The 25,123-nt window shown below is 52.8% G+C and overlaps 1 protein-coding gene across 1 annotated transcript in view; it reads right to left on the reverse strand.

The window, feature by feature from the left end:
- Positions 1-25,123, reverse strand: part of COL13A1 (collagen type XIII alpha 1 chain) — a gene marked incomplete at its 5' end in the record, with an annotated part of 143,696 nt that overhangs the window by 114,666 nt on the left and 3,907 nt on the right. The window contains one exon of the mRNA XM_082854363.1: positions 9,975-10,052. Coding sequence (XP_082710489.1) covers positions 9,975-10,052 — 78 coding nt within the window. The remainder of the gene's footprint in view (positions 1-9,974; positions 10,053-25,123) is intronic.

A 25,123-nucleotide genomic window follows, 5' to 3' on the forward strand; every position in this document is an offset into this window, starting at 1 on the left:
TGTTGCCTTCAGTGCGTGATGTGCGTTCTCTTCCAGGACCTCACATGGCTGGATGCAACTGGGCAAAAGCCTTTTCCACTCAACATCCTCCTCCTCCTCCTCCTCCTCCTCATCATCATCATCATCATCACGGCAATGGACAATCGTTAAGAGCCAAGTATGTGTCAGGCCCCATGTTGGGCCCAATAAGGTGGGTACTATCATTATTCCCATTTTATCTGAGGTCAAGAGAGTAACTCATCCACAGTCCCACGACTAATAGGGGTAGAATGGGATTTCTGGGACTTGACCCCGGGGATGATGGAATTCAGAGCCCACACCTGTAGGCGCTGGGTTAGCCTGATTCTCGAGGGCAGGTCAACTGGGAACCACGGCTACTGAAGCCGGGCAATTGCTTCTCCCTACAGACAGCACAGCCCTGCCCAGGGTCATCCTCCTGTAACGGGGAAGACAGAGATATGAAAACAGATCCTGGGACTTCCCTGGTGGCGCAGTGGTTAAGAATCCACCTGCCAATGCAGGTGACACGGGTTTGAGCCCTGGTCTGGGAAGATCCCACATGTTGCAGAGCAACTAAGCCCATGCGCCACAATTACTGAGCCTGCGCTCTAGAGCCCGCAAGCCACAACTACTGAGCCCGTGTGCCACAACTACTGAAGCCCACGTGCCTAAGAGCCCGTGCTCTGCAAGAAGAGAAGCCATCACAGTGAGAAGCCCGCGCACCGCAACGAAGAGTAGCTCCTGCTCGCCGCAACTAGAGAAAGCCCGCGTGCAACGAAGACCCAATGCAGCCAAAAATAAATAAACAAATAAATTTTAAAACATGCCTCTTATTAAAAAAAAAAAAAAAGCAAATCCTGACAAAGACTCTGGATAATAGGTACATAACATTTCATTGAATATTCATCTCTATTAGGTGGGCCCTAGTACCTTCAATTTATAGTGGCGGAGACCGATGCTCAGAAGAGATAAGGACCTTGCAGGGCCGTCAGCCCTCAATGCCTGGATGCTCCCAGGGCCACCAGCTGTGCCTGGGAGAGTCACGGGAGACGTCTCAGAGGTGGTGACACTGAGGAAGGGAAAGGGGGCAGCACAGCAACCAGGGGGGATTGGGTGCTAGAGTCCAGCTGAATAAGGCTTGGCCCCCTAGACATGGGTCCTGGTAGGGCTGGCACTACTGCTGCCAGAGGTGGCAAAGGCCCCACACATGGGACTTAAGCTCCAAGCGGTGGCACATCCTCGTTGGTGGAGAATGCCAATTAGGTATTACAGAGTCAGGCCCAAAGCTTCCTTCAACATCTTCTAATCCAACAGTATCTTCTAATCAAACTTATGATTAAAAATGTTTTATCTTGAAATGTTGTAGATATTCAAAAAGGTTTAACATGATGTGTTACTGAGTAATAAAAAGGAATGACATACTGGCACATGCTACAATATGGATGAACCCTGAAAACATTACACTAGATCCAAAGAAAAGAAAATAGATTAGTGGCTCTCTGGGGCTGGGAAGGTTGGGGTCATGGAGGATGACTGCTAAAGGGTACGGGGTTTCTTTTTGAGGTGATAAAAATGTTCTAAAATTGACTATGGTGAGGGTTGCACATCTCTGTGAATATACTAGAAACCACTGAATTGTATACTTTAAATAGATGAATTGTATATGTGAATTATATCTTTAAAAAGGTTTACAAAAAAATATAATGAACCTGGCATACCCACCATCCAGCTTAATCGTTACCAATACAGCCAACCCCCCAGGACCCCAATCTCTACCTCCTCCTCCCCCGCTCCACTGAGTTTGATGTTTATCACTCCTCTCCCATGCATTTCTTTACATACTTATTACTTATGCATATACTCCCTGAGCAATGTATGGTGGTGTTTTATATGTCTCTAATTTTACATAAATGAATTATATTGTAAATATTCTCTTCTCATTTGCTTTCTCCCTCAATAGGATGAGATTCATCTATGGCATTGCTTGGTCTGGAGGTCAAGTACATCCATGCTCACTGTGTAAGGTATTTCACTGATGAAAGTACTGCAATTTGTGTCTCCACTCTGCTACTGACAAACATTTAGGTTTTCTTTTCCTTTTGTCAGTAGCACACACAGTGCAGAGGTGGACACCCTTCCCTCTCTTAAGCACATGGGAGTGTTTCTCTAGGATGTGGCTGGGAGGGGGGCAGCTCTCCACACTTGACCAGATTCTGCCAAATTGTTCTTCAAAGGCGTTGAGCTCTCTTTACCAGCGAGGAAACTGAGGCCCAGAGAGAGGGCAGTGACCTGCTCAAGTCCTCAGGGTCTGGGACCGTTTCCCAGTCCCGGGCCCTTCCGGGCACAGCACACTGCCTGTCCGGAACCCTCCATTTCCTTATTTTTATTTTCTCTACAAATCACTGCGACCACCCGGGTGGGTGTTATCAGAGCCGATCTAGGAGAAACACATTATCAGCGACGTCCAGGAGGGCTGGGGATCTGGAAGTGCTTTCCAGAGGAAATGGGGAAGAAATTAACTTTAGAGAATTCCCCAGGCGGCTCTAAAACTCCAAGCTGAGGGCCTTGAGAGGAGAGGCGCTTCCAGGGGCAGATGGGGGCAGTGTTTTCTTTGGGGGCGGCACCTAGCTCCCAGCTCTATGGCCCTTCCCATGTCTGTTCCCTGACCCTCCCCTTTCCATGAGTGCCGGAGGCTTCCTTACAGTCAGGTGCCCTCTCCAAAGGCAACAGCCAGCTCCTCTTCTGGGGAAAGCTGGGGCTGAAATGGGCCATAAAGGCTCCAGGACGTGCCTTCATTTGGAGCCCAGGGTGCAAACTTTATTGACTAGTTGTCTGATTTCTAAAGCACAAGGTCCCCGCTCTGGTTTGACTGTGGCTCCCTTCACCTACAGCCTCTCCATCCAAATGCCATCAGATGACCAGCAGCATGGGTGTCACCAGGGAGCCTGCTGGGCATGCAGAAGGGAGAATGGCAGGAGGGAGACTTGGGGGGTGGGCAGATCACATTAGGGACTTGGGCCTTTATACTAAGGGTGATAGAAAGCGCTGAAGTGCTTTTTTTTTTTTTTTTTTTTTGCGGTACGCGGGCCTCTCACTGCTGTGGCCTCTCCCGTTGTGGAGCACAGGCTCCACACGCGCAGGCTCAGTGGCCATGGCTCACGGGCCCAGCCGCTCCGCGGCATGTGGGATCTTCCCGGACTGGGGCATGAACCCACGTCTCCTGCATCGGCAGGCAGACTCTCAACCACTGCGCCACCAGGGAAACCCATGAAGTGCTTTAACTAGGGTTATGCATTAAGTTTAAAAAGACCATTCTGGCTTCGGGGTGAAGGGGTATTGGAAGAGGCCAGTTAGGGGCTATTGCAGCGAGTAAGGTGAGAGATGGTGGCAGCCTGACAAGGGTGATGGTCGTGGAGATGGAGGGAATCGGTGGAGTGGGATCCTGAGACTCAGTGGTGAAGGGGATGGGAGGGAAAAGGTGGTGTCCAGGCTGATGCCCAGGTTCCAGCCCAGGTGGGCTGACGGCACCATTCCCCAGGACTGGGAATATTGGGAAAGGGCCAGGTGTGGGGGAAAGACACTGACTTCAGCCACCTGCCTTTTGAGGATGGATGGCCTGTAACCCACCCAGGGGGAGATGTCAAGAAGGCTGCCTGGTAGGGTTTGCAGGCGGGGAAGGTTCTCCCTGGCTGGAAACACACAAAGGCTCCTCTCACTATGTAAGTGCCTCATACTGAGGTTTGCTGTCAAGCACCTGTAGAACCTACATCAAATCATTAATGATGATGGCCAAGGAGAAACCTTCGCAGGTATATACGTCTAGGTCTGTTTTCACTTCTCATTTGAAGACGAATTACTTGTCGCAGTCCGTGGTTTTGCCTGGATTATACATTGAGCACACACCAGGCATTATGTTAACACAGTAACCAAACAGCAGAACTACGTTGGGAGAGAAGGACAGAAGGAACTGCGGGGGGATGCTGTAGCAGGCCTGGAGGGGTGAAGAGTTCATCAGGTAGAAACAGAGAACAAAGATACCAGAACAGCATGAGTGGATGTGAACAGGTAAGACACTAGCGTACAGGCAGGGCGGGTGAGCAGCCCAATTTTACTGAAGGAAAAGGAGTACAGCACGGTGGAATACTGGTCAGAGACTAAGCTAGAGAGATAAGGTGGGCTTATCATTGGGGTAGGGGGGTGTATATAAGCACTAGGGAGCCATGGATGCTTTTCGAGCAGAGGAGTGGAACTGATGGAGCATAGGAGGTGCGGGAGAAGGGGACACTGATGCTGCCACAATGGGTTGCAGCCTGAGCATCTGGGAGGTCAGATGGGTCTGCAAAGGACTGCAAAGTCAGGAGAAGGAGGTGGGACGGGGGAGGGGGGAACAAAGCTGACACAGCATGTGAAAGCAGAACAAGGGAGAGTCTGACTTGAATAGGAGGGTCTCTTCCCAGACTGGTCCTCAGGGATGTGTTTTAAGGAATAGCCAAGAATGACTCAGAATTAACCCATCAATTATTTACACGTAAAGCAGTGTTTCTGAGGTACCTGAAAACAGTATTTCTTTAGTTTAAGCGTCCTCCCTAAAACAACCACCAGCCCTGCAATCCTTTTCTTCACCAATGGCACCAAAGGATACTTTGGTCTGCATTCTCCCTTTTTCTGTGTTAGCCAAGTCTGAAATAAGGAGAGCCACAAAGAAAGCGGGGCTACGGATCTGCTCTACTGCAGCCCAGTTTGGGACGGACGCTCTGGCCATAGGCTCTGCCCTTGTAAACACCATGAGACTGTTGGGGGTGAAATCTGGTGCCAGGACAAACAGGGCCATGCTAGACAAAGGAAGGACTTCAGGACATGTGGACACCAGCTCTCACCACCTACAGAAAATAACCAAGCCCGAGAGGCAGTTCCAACCTCAACACAAATAGCAGGGCATGAGAAAATAAAGCTCTGTTCACAGAATCACAGACTTTGTTGCTGGAAGGGGTTTCTCTGCCCTCTAAGCCATCCTTCACGTCATTCCTAGTTATTGCTCTAGAATATGTATTGGATCAGGTCACACTGCCGCTTCCCCAAACCTCTCTGACACCACGTCATCTCCTGTGGGGTAACGAAGCCAGGGCACAGGCATAGCAGCACATTAACTCCTATCATATCAGACATCATTAAGCAATTGCCACATTTTCAGATGAGCCTGGCTGCAGCCGCAGAATCTCAGCAAAGCCTTGCAGGCGGCCATTGCCAAAACACTACCACTCTCAGGATGACAACCGCTTGCCCCCCACTGAACAGAGACAGCCAGATCTCCTCAGCCTGTCCCTTTGCTGTCTTTTTCCACCCATATTTTCCATCACTACTTCTATGCTCCAGCTTCCTTCAACTGCTTGCCATTCCCAAACAGACCTGCCTTTTTCTCACTCTCTGAGCCTCTGTCCGTGTCGTGATTCAGCCTGGAATGCCCTCTATGCAGAGTTCCTCGGTATCTGTTCTCCTACCTCCCATAACAATAAAGTTGTATCTGGGCATACAGCCACCCAGCAAAAAACACTGCCTGGCCTCCCTTGGACCTGGGGGGTAACCATGTGCTAAGTGCTGGTCAATGGGCTCTGAGCAGAAGTGATGCATGTTTTATTTTTCTTTCCAGGTTTTGCACTTAAGGGTTTGGGCATATACTCCCCTGGGCCCCTCCCCTTTTACACTGGCCATTTGATGGCGAGAAGAGAGCAGCTGCCAGGGGCCCAGAGATGGAAGCCACACGATGAAGATGGGAGGGCCAGCCTCCCAGCCTGGACCACTGTCCTCTGGCCTGCTAAGGAAGAGACCTCCCCCTTTACCTTGTTGGAATCCCTGTTTGGTGGGGGTGGCGGGTGGGGTGGGGTGTCTCTGGTTTTGGGGGCAGCTGAGTCTATAACTATATGCCTTCCCACCTGCTTCCTGTTCCTTACAGCCACCCTCCAGTGCCACCACCTCAGTGAAGTCTTCCCAGAGTCCCAGGCTCCTCTGGGATCCGCCGCACTTCGTGCACACCTCACGTTGGCAGTCCTAAACCACAGGATGGCTACTGCCCCTCCCACTAGCCTGGCTGAAGGCATCTTCTCTCCCCTCCATCCATCCTGTGGACCAATGCTGGCAACGGCACTCATGCCCAAACCTGACCGTATCACCCCCTTGCCTTGGCTCTTGCAGTCCAGACCTCTTGGCTTGGTGGTCAGCACATGACTCTGGCCTATTCTTCGCCTTAGAGATGAGGCCCAGCTTGTGAGGGGATCTGCTCCAGCAGCTCAGCTGGTCACGGCTCCCTCTGTGTGTGCAACCACGGACCGTCCTGCCTGATGCCCGCCCCGCCCAGCCCCAGTGTGGCGGGCCTGAAGTAGCTGCTTCCTTGCTGACTGGAGCCTATATTGTCCTGCTCCTCGTTTGTTACTGAGAACAGGGACAGAGGATGGGGAGTCTCCCTGATCTGTGTATTCTTCTCAAGTGGCCTAGAAAGTCCCACAGCCTGTATATGTCTTCCCAGGCCCTTCTCCTGTCCCACCAGGCCAAACGCTTTGCAAATGGCCCACACCTATTCCTCTGAACTTCTGGCCACTGTGACCCTTCTAACAAGGCCCGACCTTTGGCATCCCATTCCGGGGCTGCAGGCCCATCCCTCCCTTGGCAAACAGTGCATGCAGCCCAGAAGCAGGATGCAGCCAGATCTCAGCTAGTAGATGGCTATTTTGGGACAGGGAGGATCCTGGGAGGATGCTGGCGAGGTCAGAGTAGGAAGGGAAAGAGGTGGGTTTTCTGCCCACGATTATGTGTCCCAAGCCTTCTGGATGCTGCCCAGGGGCCCGAGGCTGCCACAAGGAAGAACACACCCACCACAGGGCTCCAGCCGTGGCCCGGCTGGCTGCAGAGGAAAACTGGGGGCAGGCACAGGTCTGGGGCTCTAGGTTCCAAATCCAGTGGCCACAGTGGGACGGAAGAGTGTGTGTTTATTTCCTGTGTCCTAACAGCAAGTGATTTCAGCATCAGGCAAGAGTCAGAGCTGTCTCGGAGGGGGAGAGGCGTCAGAAGCCAACCGGAGGTCAGTTGGAGAACACCGGAAAGCTTCCAACCACCCAGCAATGATTATTGATGATAATTTGTTGAACATTCATTGAGAATCTACTATGTGTGGAGCACAATATTAGGCGCTGGCCAGAAAAAAAGTGAATAATGCTTTGCGGCACTTTACAATTGTGTAAGTCCTTCTGCAAGCATCAGGAGCCTTAAAATGGTTCATAAAGTGGTTTATAAACTCTGACCCTAAGGAGATAATTGCAGATGCATGATTCACGTACGAGGATGAGAGTGGTGCTTTACTGACTTTGGGGACCGCAGACATTGCAGAATGCCAGAACTCCACCGTGCCTGTTTCCAGCGTTCCGGAGAAGGCCATCCATCAATGTCAAGTGCTCAGTACTGTGCCTGGCACAGAGTGGGTGCCCAGTGAGGGGCAGGGGCAGTAACCGCTGTTACTCAGCACAAGGTTGGCAGCCATGTGGCCCAGGCCTTAGTGTGGAGGAGGTACCTTTACCACGGGGTGCGAAGCCTCAGGCTGGGCAGAGGGGGCAGGTGCAGGGACCCAGCAGGACTCAGCCCATCCTAGGAGATGCATTTTACTCTGTCGTTCTGCTGTCTGAGACGCCTCTGTGCAGCCCTCCAGCCCTTCCCTGCTGACTCTGCAAAATGCTGGGAGAGCATCTTGCTCTCCTGATTTTGCCTCCGTTTGGGGCCTCCATGTTCTCCCGGTGTCGCTCACCTGGCTCTGAGCTATATACTTCGGGCCAAACTGCCCTCTGGGGAATTCTCCAACACTCGGGACACCCCTCACAGGTTCCCCTGCTCACTCTCCTCCCAGCTCCTGGCCAACTCAGTCCCTGCTGGTGGCCCTTCGCACAGAGGACCAGTGTCAAGCCCTTCTTCCCCCCCAGCACCTCTGAGCATCCTTCCTCTCCACCACCTCTGAGCGGCTCATACTGCTTCACAGCTTCCTCTTCGCCATCCAAGAGCTGAAGCACCCTTCCAGTCCTTCCTCCCTCCTGCCACATCCCTTCCTAGCTCTCAGCCTCCCAGGACCATCCGAGTCAGACTCTCCCAAGCACTAAATGGATACCTATTGGTAGGCCCCCACTTTAATGGAGGCAGGACATGAGAAACCCAATCAGGCGGGGAAGGGAGAAGGACGAGCCTGTCTGCCCGTAAATGTGCCCCCGACACCAGGACACAGTGTTTGATAAGGATTTCAGTGCATCTTTAAAGTGCAAGAGGAATCGAGGAGAAAAACAAAAAAAATAACAGTAGTGCTCACTAGGAATCAGGGAAGTACTAAGTACTCTCTATGAGGACCTCACTGAACCTCTGCCATATACCTGCAAGGCGGGTATTATCCTCATTTCTCAGACCAGGCCACCGGGGCAGAGAGAGGTTAAATAACTCTCTGAAGGTCACACAGCTGGTAGATGTCAGAGTTGGAATTCAAACCTAGATCTTCCATGGTTCCAAGTCTCCTGCCCTTCACCAGCATTCTATACTTCAAGCAAGAACAACTGCAACTGACCAAGAGTTACGAGGACGATAGACACGGTGGTTTGAAACGCGGGCTGCCCCACAAACCCCGATGCACACAGTTGCTCTGCCCAGGCCCCGTCAACACACCCTCACCTTCATCTCATCTCATTAATCCTGGCATTCTTTCCCCCAAAGCCATCACAGATCCCATGGCTCAATCTCTGGGACCCCAAGGGAGGGAGGGAGCTTCCCAGGGCTCCTGGACACCCTTTTAATTAACCCAGATGACCCTCTTCTGCCTGAGGCCAACTGAATCCCATCACGGTCTCACCAGCTCCCGTGGCACCTGAACTGTGACTCCCAACTGTGACTCAGCCCACTCACTCTCCAGTGAATGTGGTCCCTCCATTTCCCCCGTGTTCAGCATCTGTCGGCCTCTTGTCCCTGGCTTGGGGACCCTGAGTGGGGCCTCCTAGGGCTCCTCGGCCTGTGTGTCCAGTGGAGTGTCCTGCCACAGCGGGCATCCAGGGCCACACTCTGAGCTGGCAGCGGCCTGGAGCAGGGCAAACCCTCGGCGGTTCCTCGGGAGCGGTACCTTGCTCCACACCCTGTTTCAGCTTCCTCCCTCAGCCCCAAAGGGGTGCAACCCATTCCCATGACTCATGGCAATGGTGAAACTTGCCCATCTGTCATTCTCGTAGCTTAATAACGATGGTGGGTAACTTAGAAAACCATGACTTGTCAATATTACTAACTGTAGACAATGCAGTTAAACCTCTGTGCTCGGGACCCAGGCCACAGCTGGGACTGAATGAGCAGATGTGGTAAGGAGGCGGCCACACAGCACAGGGGAAGGGCACTGGAACACGTCCTCGGTAGGGAGCTGCCCATACAGGGTAGGAAGCAGCAAAGGCAGACTCGAATCCACCTTGGACTGGTCAGCTTGATCACACCACATCACGCAGCAACCTTAAGCTTGTTTGTGTATGTGTGTGGCCTAGATGCCAGACGGTGGACACACAGGCCCTAAGCCACCTAGCTGGGGCAAGGTTTTGCAATTACAGGGAAATTCATTCATTTGGGTAACAAGCGCTTCTGAACCGACTATGTGCCAGGAGCGAGAGGCACAGTGGCGGGCTTCTCTTCAACTCCACGTAACACCTCACAAGTTGCCACACCCATTATCTTGCCTGATTTCACAGCCCGGTGTGCACAGTACCTGGCCCATAGAAGAGTTGATGAATAAATGAAAGACTGAATAAGCAAAGGAATGATGGATGGGGGATGGGGCCAATCAATCGGTACATGGAGGGTGAACATCAAGGACACTGTCATTTCCATCTTCCAAATGAAAAGTGACGCTCTGAACAGGGTGTGGCATGGCCACTGAGAGGGCCTCTGGTGTGTGTCCCCATCCTTGTCACCCCTTCGCAGGGCTCCTTACCTGGCGGGCAGTGACACCCTGGAGACGTCTTCGGGGTCTCCCGGCGCCTCCGTGAGTGGAGCTTCCATTTCTGCACAAGGAGACAGAGAAGAGCAGTCACTGGGAGTTGTAAACGCCAAGTTCTGGAAAGCGGCTGGGGGCTGGGGGATGGGAGAGAGAGGGGGCGGGGGAGAGGGGCCGCCTGGGGGCTGGCAGGGGGACTGGTCCTGGGTCAAAGGCTGGCCACCAGGCATCTGGATAATAAGAAGCAGACGGAGAGGTCCCGTCTTGGTAACCTCGGGGTCTGATGTCTTCGGAGAGCTCTGAAGGAAATTAACTCGAGCACAGGACCCTATAAAGCAGTGTGGCCTTCCTGCAGCTCACGGGCACAACGACCTGCTCTTCTTGGCTCTCTGCTAATTGTTTCCTGTCTAGCTCTGGGCACCTGTGGATCCCGGGGGCAGGGACAGTGACCTCTTTCCTTCCGGTGTTGCTCACAGAGCCAGGTACAGGCAGGCCCTCTGTCCCTCCATCAGAGCCCTTTCTCACCAGCTTGCCTATCCTTGGGCCAATCTGGAAGGCCCCAAAGATGCGGCAACAAGAAGACTGAGACGCCTGCCCTCAAGGACCTGCCACATCCGTGGAGATGAACCGATGACAGGTACACACCTGCCAGCCCTGACACCTGGAAAGGGCAGGGCGCTGAGCGCTGAGCGCCTCGGTCCTCACCACCACCGAGGGAGGGGATTGCGGGGTGAGGTGGGGGGAAGACAGAGGTTAACAGGTGTGCCTCTGGGTCAGACCGCCTGGGATCCTAGCAGTTCTTGGCCCCTGAGCTGATAACAGTCCTGACCTTATTGGTTACTGAGAGGATCAAAGAAGTTGGTGCATAGAAAGAAAGGTGCCCAGGAGGCATCAATAAATGTTAGCTATTATTACACTCATTTTATAGGTGAGGGACCTGGGCACAGAGAAGAGACTAACCTGGCCGAGGTCACAGGGGAGGAAGGCTGAGATTTGGACCCCCTCTCTCTGAAGCTAGTGCTGCAGTTAGAAGCTGGTGGTCCCAGAGCCAAATTGGCCTTTAGATGTTTTTTGTTTTTGTTTTTTTTTTATGGTACGCGGGCCTCTCACTGCTGTGGCCTCTCCCGTTGCGGAGCACAGGCTCCGGACGCGCAGGCTCAGCAGCCATGGCTCACGGGCCCAGCCGCTCCGCGGCATGTGGGATCTTCCCGGACCGGGGCACAAACCTGCGTCCCCTGCATCGGCAGGCGGACTCTCAACCACTGCGCCACCAGGGAAGCCCTAGATGTATTTTTATTTGGTTCCCCCAGTGATTTTTTTTTCATTGAATTTGTCCCCAGTGTTTTGAAGAGGCTGATTTCACATGAAAGTCTGTGTTTCTAACTTCTCTCGAAAACTGGAAGATCTGGGCCCATGGGGCCTGTACTGTGTGGCTGGCTGTGACTGGCTCTCCTGTGCACTGTGGTCCCCACCCTGACCTGTCAACCGGTTAGGAGGCCGGCTGGCTCCCCGCAAGCACTTCCCCAGTACATGGCTTCCCACTACTGTGGAGTTCTGCCACTCAGGGTGAAAGGTAAAGGAAGTCACGTGGAAGGTGTCATAGGACTTGGTGTCACCTCTGGTTTGGCAGTGGAGAGGGAAGGTCAGGAAAGCTTCCTGAGGATTCACATCAGACTAATGTCTGCTGAGCGCCCACTGTGTACTGGCGCTAAGCTGGGTGCTTTCACAGGGAATCACATCTATTTTTCATAATCGAACTCTAAGGTAGGTTAAATAGTGACCTCATTTCTTGCTGAAGAAAAGTGAGGCTCAGAGAGGCTGAGTGACTTGCCCAAGGTCATACAACCAGTATGTGGTGGATGTGGGATGAGAACTCAGGCCTTTTGATATAAAGTCTACTCCATCCTGCTGGAGAAGGGTGTGTACAAACCCCCCTGGAAGACGGAGCTCAGCCATTGTGTGTGTGTGTGTGTGTGTGTGTGTGTGTGTGTGTGTCTGTGTGTGTGTGTGTTGGGGGAGGGGCAGATCGACAGTGTTGAGGGGAGAGCAGAAGGCGGCTGGAGGTCAAAACACACAGGAGGAGGAGAAAGTGAGGAATGTCCCAAAGGGGAGACCGTCACTCAGAAAGGGAGGCTGGCACACAAATACTAGGTGGATGACTATCGAGGTGGGCACAGAGTGGCCACCGGGCAAACCAAGGACATCCCAGGACAAGGTCTGGTGGAAGGCCCTGTGATGCCCAGCTCTGAGCCTAGCTCACTAGTACCACTTTCCAAGGAAGGGACTGTACATACCTGCTTCCACATCCCTTCCCACCAACAACCTGTGGGCTCTTCAAGGGGCTTATTTGCCAGTGGAGGAGACAGACAGTGAATAGAGAAACAAATGAATATATAACCCAGGCAGCAATAAGCACTACAGAGAAAAATAAAGCAGGGTAAGGGGACGGAGAGTGACGGAAGGTGGTATTTTAAACTCGGGGGTCAGGGAAGTTCTCTCTGTGCAGGGGACGTTTGAGCAGAGAGCTGGCAGAAGTAAGGAAATGAGTCGTGGAGAGATGTGGAGGAAGCGTGCTCCAGGCAGAAGGAACAGCAGAGGTGAAGGTTCACAGACGGGACTGTGTGCTGAGTGTTTGAGGAGGAGGATAGGGGACAGTGTGCCAGGAGGGACTCGGGTGAGGAAGGAAGGATGGGAACGTGGTGGGGGGGCAGATCTTTTGGGTGCTGGCAGAGACTTTGAATTTAGCAGCACATAGATTCCTGACATGTCCCTGGCTTACTGACAGCCATAAAAATCTAGAGCTAGTACAGATGCTGTGGTGAGCCATCCGGGTCTCCCAGTCAGGAGAGGGTCAAGACTCACCCTTAGTGCCAGGTATGTTGGCTGCTGACGGCTGAGCTCCTCTCTAGGAACCACTCTCACCTTAAGCAGTTGCCTTGACCAGGGTCATGTCCACTCCCCCGGCAACCCGCGACCAATTACTCATAGATACCGTCTGGTCCCTAGGCCTCAATTCAGGATGAGCTGCAGAGCCCCACGGGACCAGCTGAGGCCTCTGTCGTGACCGCGTCACGGCTCGACCCTCTGCCCACCCTGCCTCCCTGCCGTCTCCAATGTTGATCCGATAAGCCTCTTGCTCACAAACCTCCGCTTCAGGCAAACCTGGAGTGACTTTCACATTCCCTGAGCCTTCACTTGACCCTCACCGGCGCCCTGTGCAATAGGCAGGCCACAAATCAGCCCCATTTTACAATAAAGGAAACAGACTCAGAGAGCGAAGGGGAATTGCCTTGAACAGGTAAGCCACAGAGAGCTTAAATTCCAGGTCTTCCACCTTCAAGTTCGGTATTTTTGTTCAATTCATCCCATATACATGGAGCTCCTACTAATCGAGAGACTGCAAAATGGAGAACAAGACACCATCCCCATCGGCAAAGGGGCTTGCGCCTCACGTGGGAGAAGCACGTTGAGAAGTGTCCAGCTGACTGCAGACTCTGAATGCTGAGTGGGTGATGGGGGCCTGTGTGCCCAGGTAAGGGTCCAGACCAAAGGAGCCAAGGAAGGGTTTGAAGCAGAGGAGGCACATGGTCAAATTTGGCTGGTATAAGGGCCCTCCAGCAGCATGCTGAGAACAGACAGGACAGTGAGAAGGTTGGAGGCTGAGGCTCCTCTCTGAAGGCTGTCAGTCACCCACCCAACCAAGAGATGCTGGTGGTCCAGGCTACGGCCTGGCAGCACGACGGAGAGCGGCGGGCGACGGGAAGGGGTATGCACGAGGAAGAAGGGACAGAGCATGAGGTGGACTTGGTGAGGGGGTAGGGTCCGGGCTCTGCTGCGGGTGGCCGAGATGCCCCCATGGAGAAAGGACAGGGGCGAGGGCAGGCCTGTGGAAGGTGATGACTTTGGTTGAGGACAAGCTGAGTTAGTGCAAGGGTCTGGGTGGGAGGGGCACATGTGGCTCCAGCACTCAGGAAAGAGGCCTGGGTGAGAAAGGTAGATCCGGGAATCAGGAGCGTCCGTCAGGAGGGGCAGGAGACATGCGAGAGGGCAAAGCCACCGGGGACACAGAGGTGTGAAACTGGCTGCGTTCAGGGTGTGTGTGTGTTCTCTCGGCCCGCCCAGTGTTTTTCTTTGAAAAGCATTAAATCGGAACATCATCGCAGCCCTTTGAGAGTCTGGGCCTCAGCCCCACCCACTGACCCTCGTCTGCAGCTCATTCCTTCTAATACTCAACCCCAGGGATCCTTCCAGCCCCTGGTCCTTCAATCCACGGGTCCTTTCACCTTTCCACTGTTCCTCGCCTGCCATGTTTCACTTCCCTCCTTCTCAGCTCTAATTCTGTGGCCAGTGACTATAATCACTCCCCAGGCTCCACCCTCGGCTGTCTTGATGCCCTGCCCCTTCAGCACATGCTCTCGGCCAAGCCACAAACCTGGTAGATGCAACGTTTCCACCTACCCCACTCCGGCACCCAAGCAGCAGATGAAGCTGGGGAAAGGGCCCAGCCTTGCTGACCGGCCTCACTTCATTCATGATCATTATCTCAGAGGAAAGCCCAGCAAGCATACCCCAGTCCCTCCATCTCACTGTCCTAGTAGTTCTCACACCTTCTGTCTCCCCAACCCCAATGTCACTGTCACCTGATGACCGCGAAGAGGCTCCCGCCCTGAGGCACACCCGCCCACCTGCATCTGTGCTCTCAGGTTAGGCCAACCCTCCACCAGCACGCAGGCAAGTCCCCCCTCCTGCCCTTATCCTGGGTCACTTACACCAGGGGTCAGCAAAGGTTTTCTGTGAAGGGCCAGCTAGTAAATATTTTAGGCTGTGTGAGCCACATGATCTCTGTCACAACCATTCAGCTCTACTGTCGTAGGCGAAAAGCAGAGGAAGCACGGCTGTGTTCCCATAAAAACGTACTTACAAAAACAGCCTTCCAGTGGGATTTAGTGGTCGCTTGCCCACCCCTGATGCAATCTTTATGCAAACATGCTGCTCTTCCTCCCACCATAAAAAATAAATGAAAAAGCCTCATGGACCCTGTTTAACTCTTTTCCTAGAAAAACTCCCTGAAGGAGGGTGTCTCGCCTGCTCTCCCCTGGACCACTCCCACCAGGCTCTTACCCTCCCTCCACCTGGCTCGCTCTCCATGAGGCCCCCACCCCCATCCCGGTCCCCAGCGCCCTTCTGCAATATACTTGCTAGCCTTCCTCCTTGCTTTATTTTCTCCTTCAGATTCTGTTGTTGTTGTTGGCTTATTTATATTGCTTATTGTCTCCATCCCTAGAAAGCAAGTTCCACAAGGACATGAATATTTTGATCTGTTTCATTCATTGCTATATCCTCAGTGCCTACAACATGGCCTGGCACATGGTAGGTGCGCAATAAATATTTGTTGCTTAGGAGATGTCATGTAGGTCTAGATTTCTGATCTCTCTTGTAAATGGGAAGATCCGGCAACACTGGGCTGTGGTAACAATCGGGTGGTGCTGAGTGACGGCTGCCCCTTTTAGGTGGGCATGTGCTGTCCAGCTACCCAGAGTACCACCCCACCCCCGGCCAGTCTCACCGACTTAGGACACCAGCCTGGCCCCCTTAGGCATCAGAGTTTGAGACCCTTGGTTTGAAATCCCCAGGCTGAGGCTCAGGGCCAGGTGTAAAACTTTCTGAGGCCCTGGGGTGGACCTCCAGCGGCCCTGGACAGAAGAGCCTTCCTGCTTCACCCCTGCTGCAAGCCAGGGCCTCCTGGAATGCCCCACACAGCCAGAGCTGAAATACCACCAGCCTGATCATTGCAGCTATTAAAATGCCTGTATCAGTATCAAAGGGAAAATGCCAAGTGGCCACTTACTCTCCCCAGAGAATGCAGCTCCGGCCTGGCCTGGGGTTTAGGGCCCACTCCCTCCCCACGCTCAGCCACAGGCCTCTTAAAGGGCTCAGGCTCAACCTGGGCCCCTGTAATATGTGGGTGGGTCCAAGTTGTGGTGTGAGGAGGGAGCCCATAGCAGAGGCCAGGTGAGCTCCTCACTCCACAGCCATGACCTTGAGCCTGGCACCTGCCCTCTCGGAGAATCTGCAAAATGGGGACATTACCCACCTGCCAACCTCTTAAGTGTTGCTGTGGAAAGTGCCTTGGAAGCCATGAAGCACTTCCCAGCTGGAATTATTAAATAGGAGTTAATATTAATAATAATATTCAGTAGCTACACATACAGAGCAGTATATACCGGGCACTGGGCTACGTGCTTTAGCATTTAATAGTTAATTTTCGATATTAGTGTATGACTCCTATTAGAAGCCACCTGCCCTTGGAGGCTGTGGTGGGACTCTCTTTTGGGTTAGCACAGCTGGCCCCCCAAACCCTGATGAAGCATACTCCATGGGGAGCTCGGCAATGTGGATACGCGCTTGAGCTATCTTTGGGAGTGCCAGGACCTTGGGGTCTAGTCCCAGCATTCCCACTAACTGTGTATTAAGAGAGAGATGGAACCCCTCTGGGCCTTGGTTTCCTCATCCATAAAATAGGAATACTATTAGTTATCCACTGGACCATACTAGACAGCTGGAGGGGTAAAATGAGATGAGATCAGAAAACAAAAAGAGGGGTCCAGATGTGAAGAAGGGTGAGCACCTGCTGTGCCAGCCTGTTTTTCTGAGCGGCCAGATGAAGGCCACTTCTCTCTTGAGCTGGTGCCAGGCCTGCCTCCTTCCACCTGCCACAGTGAGGCTGGCCTGGCCTCATGCACTGCTGCCGACGTGTGGTCACGCCCCTCCCCCTCCTGGGAAACTCAGACCCCCTCTTCCCACAAAGGAGAGGGTGATGGAGGGTCCTGTCTGCAACCCTGCCTTTTGACCACAAGAACTAGAAGTTGAAGGAAGGAGCTGCCCATTGAAATGAGCATGCTGGGCAAAGCTCTGGCCCCTGTGCCAGCATCTGATCACAGTGCTGGCTCACAGTGGGTGCTCCATTCCAGCTGCCGGAGCCTTCTCATTACCCTGTGCCACAGCTGCTACTGGGCTGGTGCCCCACTGGAGGCTGAGCTGGCCCTTTGAGGGAAGGGCCTGGTCTGGTGTCTCTGAGCCACACTTGAACCAAATTACTTACTTTTAGGCCTGTCCCCCGCTAGGATCTATCCCTGTGGTCCCAGGTGGGCTTTGGCCTGGGCTTGGGCAGAATTCAGATCGATGGAGATGAGGGTGGGGGAGGGCAATCCAGGGAGAAAAGCAAAGGCACGGAGGCAGGGCCAGGGCTGCACAGTGCTGGCTCTGTGGGCCGAATCCCAGGGACTGCAGGAGAGGGACAGATGGGTTTTGTTAAGGGGACAGGCCTGTGTGTGGCTGCATGCCCCGGAGTGCAGGCAGCAGAGCCGAGTGAAATCGAAGCGGAGGAAATGGAGACGCTCAACCCACCCCCACCAGAGCTGGACTTGCCCCATCTGCTCCGGGAGCCTGTGTGCTGGAGGCCGGACCGGGTGCCGTGGGGGGCCTGAGGAACTGTCTTCTCCCTCCCTCCCCCCCTCCCCGTTCTCTTTGTGCAACGGACTTGGCGTCTGATCATAGACTCCCAGGGCCGTGAAGCAGGGCTGGAGGATCCTCCAGATGCCACGAGCTGCCCCTGCCACCCTGCTCCACCAGCACCATGGAGAGATATTGCTCCGGGCTCTGCAGATCAGAAAACTGGGGAAGGAGGCGCCTGTCCCTGTGTGAACTTTCTAGCCTTCATATGAGAAAGTTCTTCCAGCTAAACTAAGTCTCTGCTGCTGCCAGGGAGAAAGGAGCTGGGCCCTGGACTGTGCAGACGTGGGTGGGAGCCGGGTTAGCATGGGGCCTAGGACCTCCGGTTTCAGGGGCTCGGAGGTCATCCATGGACCCAGGGCAGGATGAAGCAGGGTCCCCCACAGTGGAGTGGGGAGGGGCTGGGGGCAAGAGTGCTGGGACAGAAATCAGAGCCTCTCCCCCACTCCCTTCCCTTCCACAAATGGGTATCGGGCACCTATGTCAGCAGAGCCACGCAAAGTGCCGGGGACCCACATGTGAGCGGAGCAGACATGGAGGCTGTCCTCATGGAGCTTACTCTCTAGGGAGGGGCACATAAGAGTCTCCAAACCACACACATCAACGTGAAGCAGCCACTGTCATCAGAGCTCTGGCCAGCGGGGGCCAGGTGCTGAGAGCCAGTCCTGGGGTACCGACTAGGTTGGTTCTTCGTGGGGAAGTGACAGCTGATCTGACATCTGAGGATGCGCAGCAACTGACCAAGGGAGGGGCCCAGATACAGGGGAAACGGGCTAAGACCTGATGTAATACTGTGCTTCTAGTGAACCAGGCAGGAGTATTGCACATATTTACTCACTCAGCACTCACAGCAGCCCATTCATGAACGCGGAAACTGAGACAGAGACAGGTGGATTAACTTGCACACAGCCAAGAAGGGCAGAGGCAGGATTTGAGCCTGGCTCTGAGCCCATGACCCTCTCTGTATGCCTGTGCCTGTGCGGGTGGGGGTGAGGGGAGATGGGCTCTTTTCGGGAGATTGCAACATCTATTACTGGAGAGACAGGCACTGCTCAAAGCACTCATCTTAACTTTTTTTAATCCTAAAAACAACACTCATAAGATGGAGATACTCTTATCATCATCACCCCATTTTATAGAGATACAACCCAAAGCACAAAGGGGTTAAACAACTTGCCCAGTGTCACACAGCCAGTAATTAGCAGAGCTGGACTTGAACCCGGCAATCTGGCTCCAGAGTCTGTGCTCTTAGCCATGACCGTGTACAGTCATTTGGCTAGACTTCAAAAGTGAGCGGAGGAGAGCCATGAGACTAGACAGGGTGGCAAGGGCCCCATCCTGCAGGCCTCATGGACCATATTAGGAAGCAGTAGGAAGTCTCTGTAATCAGGGAAATGTGGTGATCAAATTCAGAGTTTTTGAAAGATTACCCTGGCTGCCATGTGGATGATGAAGAGAGCAGGGCAGGGTGAACGGGGGTAAATGAGTTAGGAGGCTCCTGCCGTGGCCTGGGGGACCCAAGGGTAGCTCAGGTAGGGAGGTGCAGGCAGTGAGACAAAGAAGAAGACAGGTTTGTGGGAGGCCGAGAAGGTGCAGTCGGTAGGACATGGAATCAGTGCAGTTAGACGCCAGTGCTGGGCACGCAGAGGTTCTGGGGAGGGCCAGACTTCCTGCTCAGCTTAGAGACACTGAACGTGAGGTGCTGTCAAGACATGCTGGAGGAGTGGGATGACAGGTGTCGAATGGGTCTGGAGCTCTGACGAGATGAAGACCACACACAACATTATAGCCAGAGCTGTCTAATCATGGAACATCCAGCTGCATAAGGTAGTGATCTCCCCGTCACTGAGGGAGTGTAAACCTGAGAATCAGGGGTGCTGTCGGGGATTCCTTTTAGCACATACCTCCTTTCTTTCTAACATTCTGAGTTCGTGGAGTGGGGAGACGCTAGAGGTGGCAGGACCACCCTCCCCTCCCATGTCACCGAGTCTCCCCCTACCCCTGGGAAACCTCAGTGCCAGCTCACAGGGAAGTCGCTAAGCCTGTTCCTGGAAAAGCCCCAGCTCATGCCCCTTTCTGCATCCCTGTCCCCAGAGGTCACCCTTCCTGTCCTGCCTTACAGGCCACCTTGTCAGAGCATGACCTGTTGCAGAAAACCTCCAAGTGATGGCTTAGGAGGCACCTTCATGGGGCATCTGCAGCATAAGAGGTGACTGCAGGTGTAAGGTCCCTTGGATGGCAGAATCCCAGGCCCTGTGACAGCCTATGGGGGGAAGATGTGTCCTCTGGGGGCAGCAGGGCCTCCCCTGCTGAACTGAAAGAACAGGTAGGGGACTCCTCTGGCGGCCCAGTGGTTAAGACTCTGTGCTCCCCTTGCAAGGGGCACGGGTTGCACCCCTGGTTGGGGAACTGGGATTCTGCATGCCACGTGAAAAGAACAGGTAGGAATGAGCCTCCTGGCGGGGGGGCGGGCGGGAGGGCAGGTAGACCCGGTGAGCTGCCCACAGCAGGAAATGCCTGAGCTAAGGAAAGACGGAGACTTCGCTTTGGACTGTGGGCATGGAGGAGGCCTGGGAGGCTGGGGATGGGTGACAGGAGAGGAAAGGGGGCTGAGGAGGCCCAGCGCGTGTGGACTCCAGCCATGTGGGATTTTTGGGAAAACCCACAATAGCCTCCAGGAGGGGAGACAGGGGCCCAGTGTCCCCTGGAAAGGCTGTGCCCAGCCTCTCAGGCAGGCAGTTCCGCCCCTTTGTGCTCGGCTTGCCCTCACTCTTTGAAGGCTCAGAGGAGTCCCCACTGCCAGCAGGCCCATTCCCGCCCTTTGGGCCACAGAGAGTTTTCTGCAGGGAGGCCCACACCCAGGGCAGGAGGCCTGCAGAGGAGCAGGGAGTGTCCGCATGCCTCTGCTGCTGGGGCCTGCCCGCCACGCAGCTGGGACCCCAGCCTGCCCCAGCCCTCCCAGCCCCTCCCCATACCCGGGCCTCAGTTTCCCTTGGAGGAAACTGCTGACTTCTTTTCCTTACGGAGGACTCAACAAGACTGCTTCTGAATATAAATGTTTCAGACATTACATGAAATTCCTAAAAATCTTGTATGTTCTGGTATAATGTTATAAGTCATAATTCTAGTTATTATTTTAAAATGTATATCTCAGAACTAACTACATTTCCTTGTCAATTGCATTATTATGAACTTTCATCAAATCTTTAACCGTGGTCAGTTTTAAGTCTTTTGTTATTTACAGACAGTTCTGGGTGTACTCTGATGCTTTTGCAAAAATGTTCTTATAAAAGGGTTTCATCTTCAAGGAATTCATGGAAAAGACTCTGACAAGTACAGGCTTCTGGTAACTGACTACACTGCTGAACTGAATGAATAAGCATTTTCAGAACTCTAATGGAAAACTGATGGACTCATAAAAGTGCTAACAAAAGATCAAGATAAAAAAAAATTAATTACATGGGACTGAGTGAACTGATGAGGATGATTATAATTTTTGTGACTTTGTCTGAATTAAAAAAAAAAAAAAAAAGAACTGCTTCTGGGAGGGACAGAATCCAACCAAAAGAGGTGGGAGAAGGATTCCTAAGGCTTCTGCTGAAACTTCCTTTCTTCTGGAGGGCAAAGTTGATTTTATTTTTTGAAAAACCAAGACCAAAACCCAACAACCCCACTCCAAACAAATAAATCCCACTGCTTTCGCTTTTTAACCAGCCCGTACTTTCAAACGGTGCGGTGTACAGTAGGACTGTTATTGACATCTCATCGATATCCTCATTACTGCCACCATCAGCCCCTGAAGTGCTGCTCAGGACTCAGACGAGGGGCCTGGGGTAAACTGCACAGGATGCTCCTGGCTCAGGGGAACAGATACAGTCTCTGTCTCTGTCTCAAGTACTGTCAGCTGTGGAGTTTGTTAAACAACCTACTGCCAGACCCTACCCACGGGGATTCACATCAGGGTTTGGGGAAGGAGGTCAGCTTTGGTGTGTTTTAAAGTTCTGCCGGTGCCACTATGCAGCCTGCCCATCACCAGTCCAGGGACAGGCCTTTGAGGGTGTGCAGACATGAGAGAAGGCGGGGAGAGTCACTTAAAAAAGTTTAGTTACTATAGAACTTTTATCCCTATTTTGCTCCAAAAGGGGACACTCAGGCAGCTACAGAGGCACACAGATAGACACACATTATATAGCAAAGCAGCAGGACAGAAGAGAGAGAAAGAAAAGCAAGGGCAGGGTGATAAAACAGAGCTGAGACTGGAGCTTATGCAAAACCTTCTGCCCGAAGGACTCTGCTCTGCCATGGGGTGAACACCAGATTTGGGGCTAAGCTTCCTAGAGGGAAGTTCAATGTCCAAGAGACAAGACCCAACTCATCCCTCCTGGAAGCCCAAACATTCTGGAAGCCAAGGCTGGACAGGGACTTTCTAAGGGTCCTCATCACCAAGGCCTGCTGTATCAAAAGGCATTCTCAGCTCCATTCTTACAACAAAGATGGTAATGTGAGCTGATGCCAAGTCAGTTCGGTAAATGCCACCTCTGTGGGAGCTGAATCAGACTGAACTAAACAGGTCCCTAGCCCTGGCCTATGTGACCTGCCTCAGCTGACAGTGAAATATGGTACTCTATACACATTGTATACACATGTGGCTCTGAATGCCAGCTCTGGGGCCAGACTGCCTGGGTTCAAGACCTGGCTCTGCTACTTACTAGCTGTGCGACCTTGGGAAAGTTATGCACCTTCTCTGGGCCTCTGCGTTCTCTTCCGTAAGAAGGGAAGAGTAAAAGTATAACCACTTCATAGGATTATTGTGAGAATTAACCGAATTAATAGATGTAAAGCTCTTTGGATACTGCTTAATAAATATTAGCTATTAATAAAAGTTGTAGACATGATACAGCCTCATTTTATCTCCACCACTGATGAGGGACGTGGTAATGGTTACAGTTGCTATTAACTGAATCTTGCACCAACTCTGTGAGGAGGATGTTATCCCCATTTTGTAGATCAGGACACTGAGACTCAGGTAACACAACTATTTAGCAGCGGAGGTGCTGTGGGCTTGCCCACTTTACTGTTTTGCCCCAACCAAAAACATGCCAGGAAGCCTGGGCAGGTGAAGACAAAGCTCCTGACCCTTGGGAGTAGGGGATGGGAGGGGACGGATGCTCCTAGCTGCTCTGTACAGGTGGGCACACATCACACTGAGCTATCCCCACTCTCAGCCAGGACCAGGGGTTGCAGCTCTGACTGAAGAGGAGTTAATCATTTCATCCTCTACTGATTGCTGTGAAACACCCAGCTCCAGGGCACACCCCCTGAGCAAATGCTGAGCAGACAGCTGGGTCTGGGTTGAGGGCAGTGGGCGGAGGACAGCTGACTGAGACGGCTTCACTGGCCTCCAGCAGTAGGACCTTAAATCAGCAACTAATTGCTGAGGGCTGCCTACTTTGTGCAAAGCCCCAGGCAAGACTCAGTCAAGGACTCAGAGACCAGTGACCTCCTATCCCTGCCACTGGGTTGTATGAGGTCAAATGGAGAGACGAGATGTTTAAAGGCAATGGAGAGGAGGGCACACTGCACAATGTGTTTGAAACTGAGCCGTGGTCGGCAGATAGATTTTTATCTGGTGCATTGACTCTAATAGACTGGGAGTGGCAGCCTGGAGAGCTGTGTCGAGAAAGATTCTGAGGCCTAGGTAGACTCACGGGGCATGGGCTGAGTGATTAGTAATGCCTGCCGTGGTTCTCGGGTAAGAAAAGTCAGCACGTGTCCTGTCTATTTTCCTTCTCTGAGCTAGATGCTTGGCATGGCCAGGCAGTTCTTCAGGAAGTCGGAGCAGGGAGAGGGCCTATTTGGGGTCGGGGTGGTTTGGGAAGACTTTCCAGAGGGCACTGGGGCAAGTCTGGAATGATCAGGAGTAAGGGGAAAGGCATCTTTCTGAGGGTGTCAAATTGTGAAACTGTGCATAAGGCAGATGGCATACTGCTTCAGATGCTTTGACTTTTTCCCACCACCTTCTTACGAGGGCTGGCTACTTAATGAGGTCCTCAGTCTGGTTTGGAGCTACTTGCTAGGTTTAAGGCCTTTGGAGAAGCAATAAAACTTTAACAGCTCTCCCTAGTTTTATCTATGGTAAATATTGCTCTGTATTTTAAAAAATTAATTAGAGTCAGGAAATAGCTCTTTATCTTGAACCTCAACACTTGCTAGTTGGGTAGCAGTTTCCTGGAACAGTGTTGAAAAGGATTCCGAAGCTGTATGTAAGCTCAATGTGAAAGTGTGCGGCAATCGATTAATAATGTCTGCTGAGGGCCAAGAAGTGGAGAGTGGAGTGTACACTTGCCTTGTCTTGGCCACCACTTGGCCAGACAATTACTACTGTCCAGAAAGGAGAAGGTGTGGTGTGGAGGAGAGGTGACTGATGGAGACAGGGGTCCTACCTCCAGCTACTCTGATACCTGGTGTGCAGCTTTGCACCTGTTTTCTCATCAGTAGAGTGAGGGGACTGGACTCAAGGGTCGCTGAGGATCTTCCCTCTATTAATTCCCCATAAGACTAGTCATTTACTCATAGTGTGGAAAGAGGAGTAGTATTAGGATTGACTCAGTGGAGCGCTGGCTGCATCTGAGGGCACCTGGAACTAAGCTCTGTCCATTAACTGAGGTCCAGGCAGCTGTGATGTACACAGGACACTCTACACAGGCCCACACCCCACCATTCACACACTCTCCCTTTAAGAACCTGCTCCTGTCCTCAATCCTAGAGGACCCCATCCAGAGCCCCAATCTCTCAGCCACTGCTCTGATCTCTCCTCCAAATGCTCCTGGAAAGAGCGCAGTAAGGGGCTCCTGTACACACTCTATAAATGTAAAACATTCCCGTTACAATGGTTGCTATTGTTATTTTTAGGGATGAGGGAGTCTGCCTGGGGTTCCCTCAACATTTTAGCTTGGAAGTTTCAACCACTTCCTCACCCAGGGGTTTCTTGGGGTGGAAAATGCCCTCAACACCCAAAGGACTGGATCACAGATAGTGAGATGGAGGTACAGTGACATCAGTTTTCTCAGCTATAAAATGGGGTACTGAGAGTATCAATCCTTAGGGAAGTCGTGAGGAGTGAAAGAGATAATACATGTAGCACTGGGCCATTGTGCATACCCTATAAATGCGGGACACTCCTATTACAGCTGCTGTTACTCTTGCTGTTGGGGATGGGGAGTCTGCCTGGCATCCCTCAACGTCCACCCTGAAGGAGGCTGCTGACACCCCTTGCTCCCCCTTGGCCTGCAAAATGGATCTGGCAAGTTTAAATTCCACCCTCTTCTCTATCACCGCACACCGTCTGCCCAGCCCTAGGTGCCATCTGATTTCCTCCATTTGGGCCATCCCAGTTTCTTTTTCTACAGCAAGCAAATCAAGTAACAGGCAGCTGGAGCACTCATTAAGGGTTCCAGACCAGGAGAGAGGCGCTGATGGGGGAACAGCTGGAGCTGAGGCCTGGAAGCCACACTCCCAGCTCCCCTGAGCTGGCTTCCTGCCCCCATGCTCCTCTCCTGGCACTGACCCACCCCTCCCAGTGGCTCAGCCACTCAGATCTGGGCCTGTGCTCACATCAGTCCCAGC

This window comes from Leucopleurus acutus (genome assembly GCF_964270905.1).
Source record: "Leucopleurus acutus genome assembly, chromosome: 14".
NCBI classification, from domain to species: domain Eukaryota; kingdom Metazoa; phylum Chordata; class Mammalia; order Artiodactyla; family Delphinidae; genus Leucopleurus; species Leucopleurus acutus.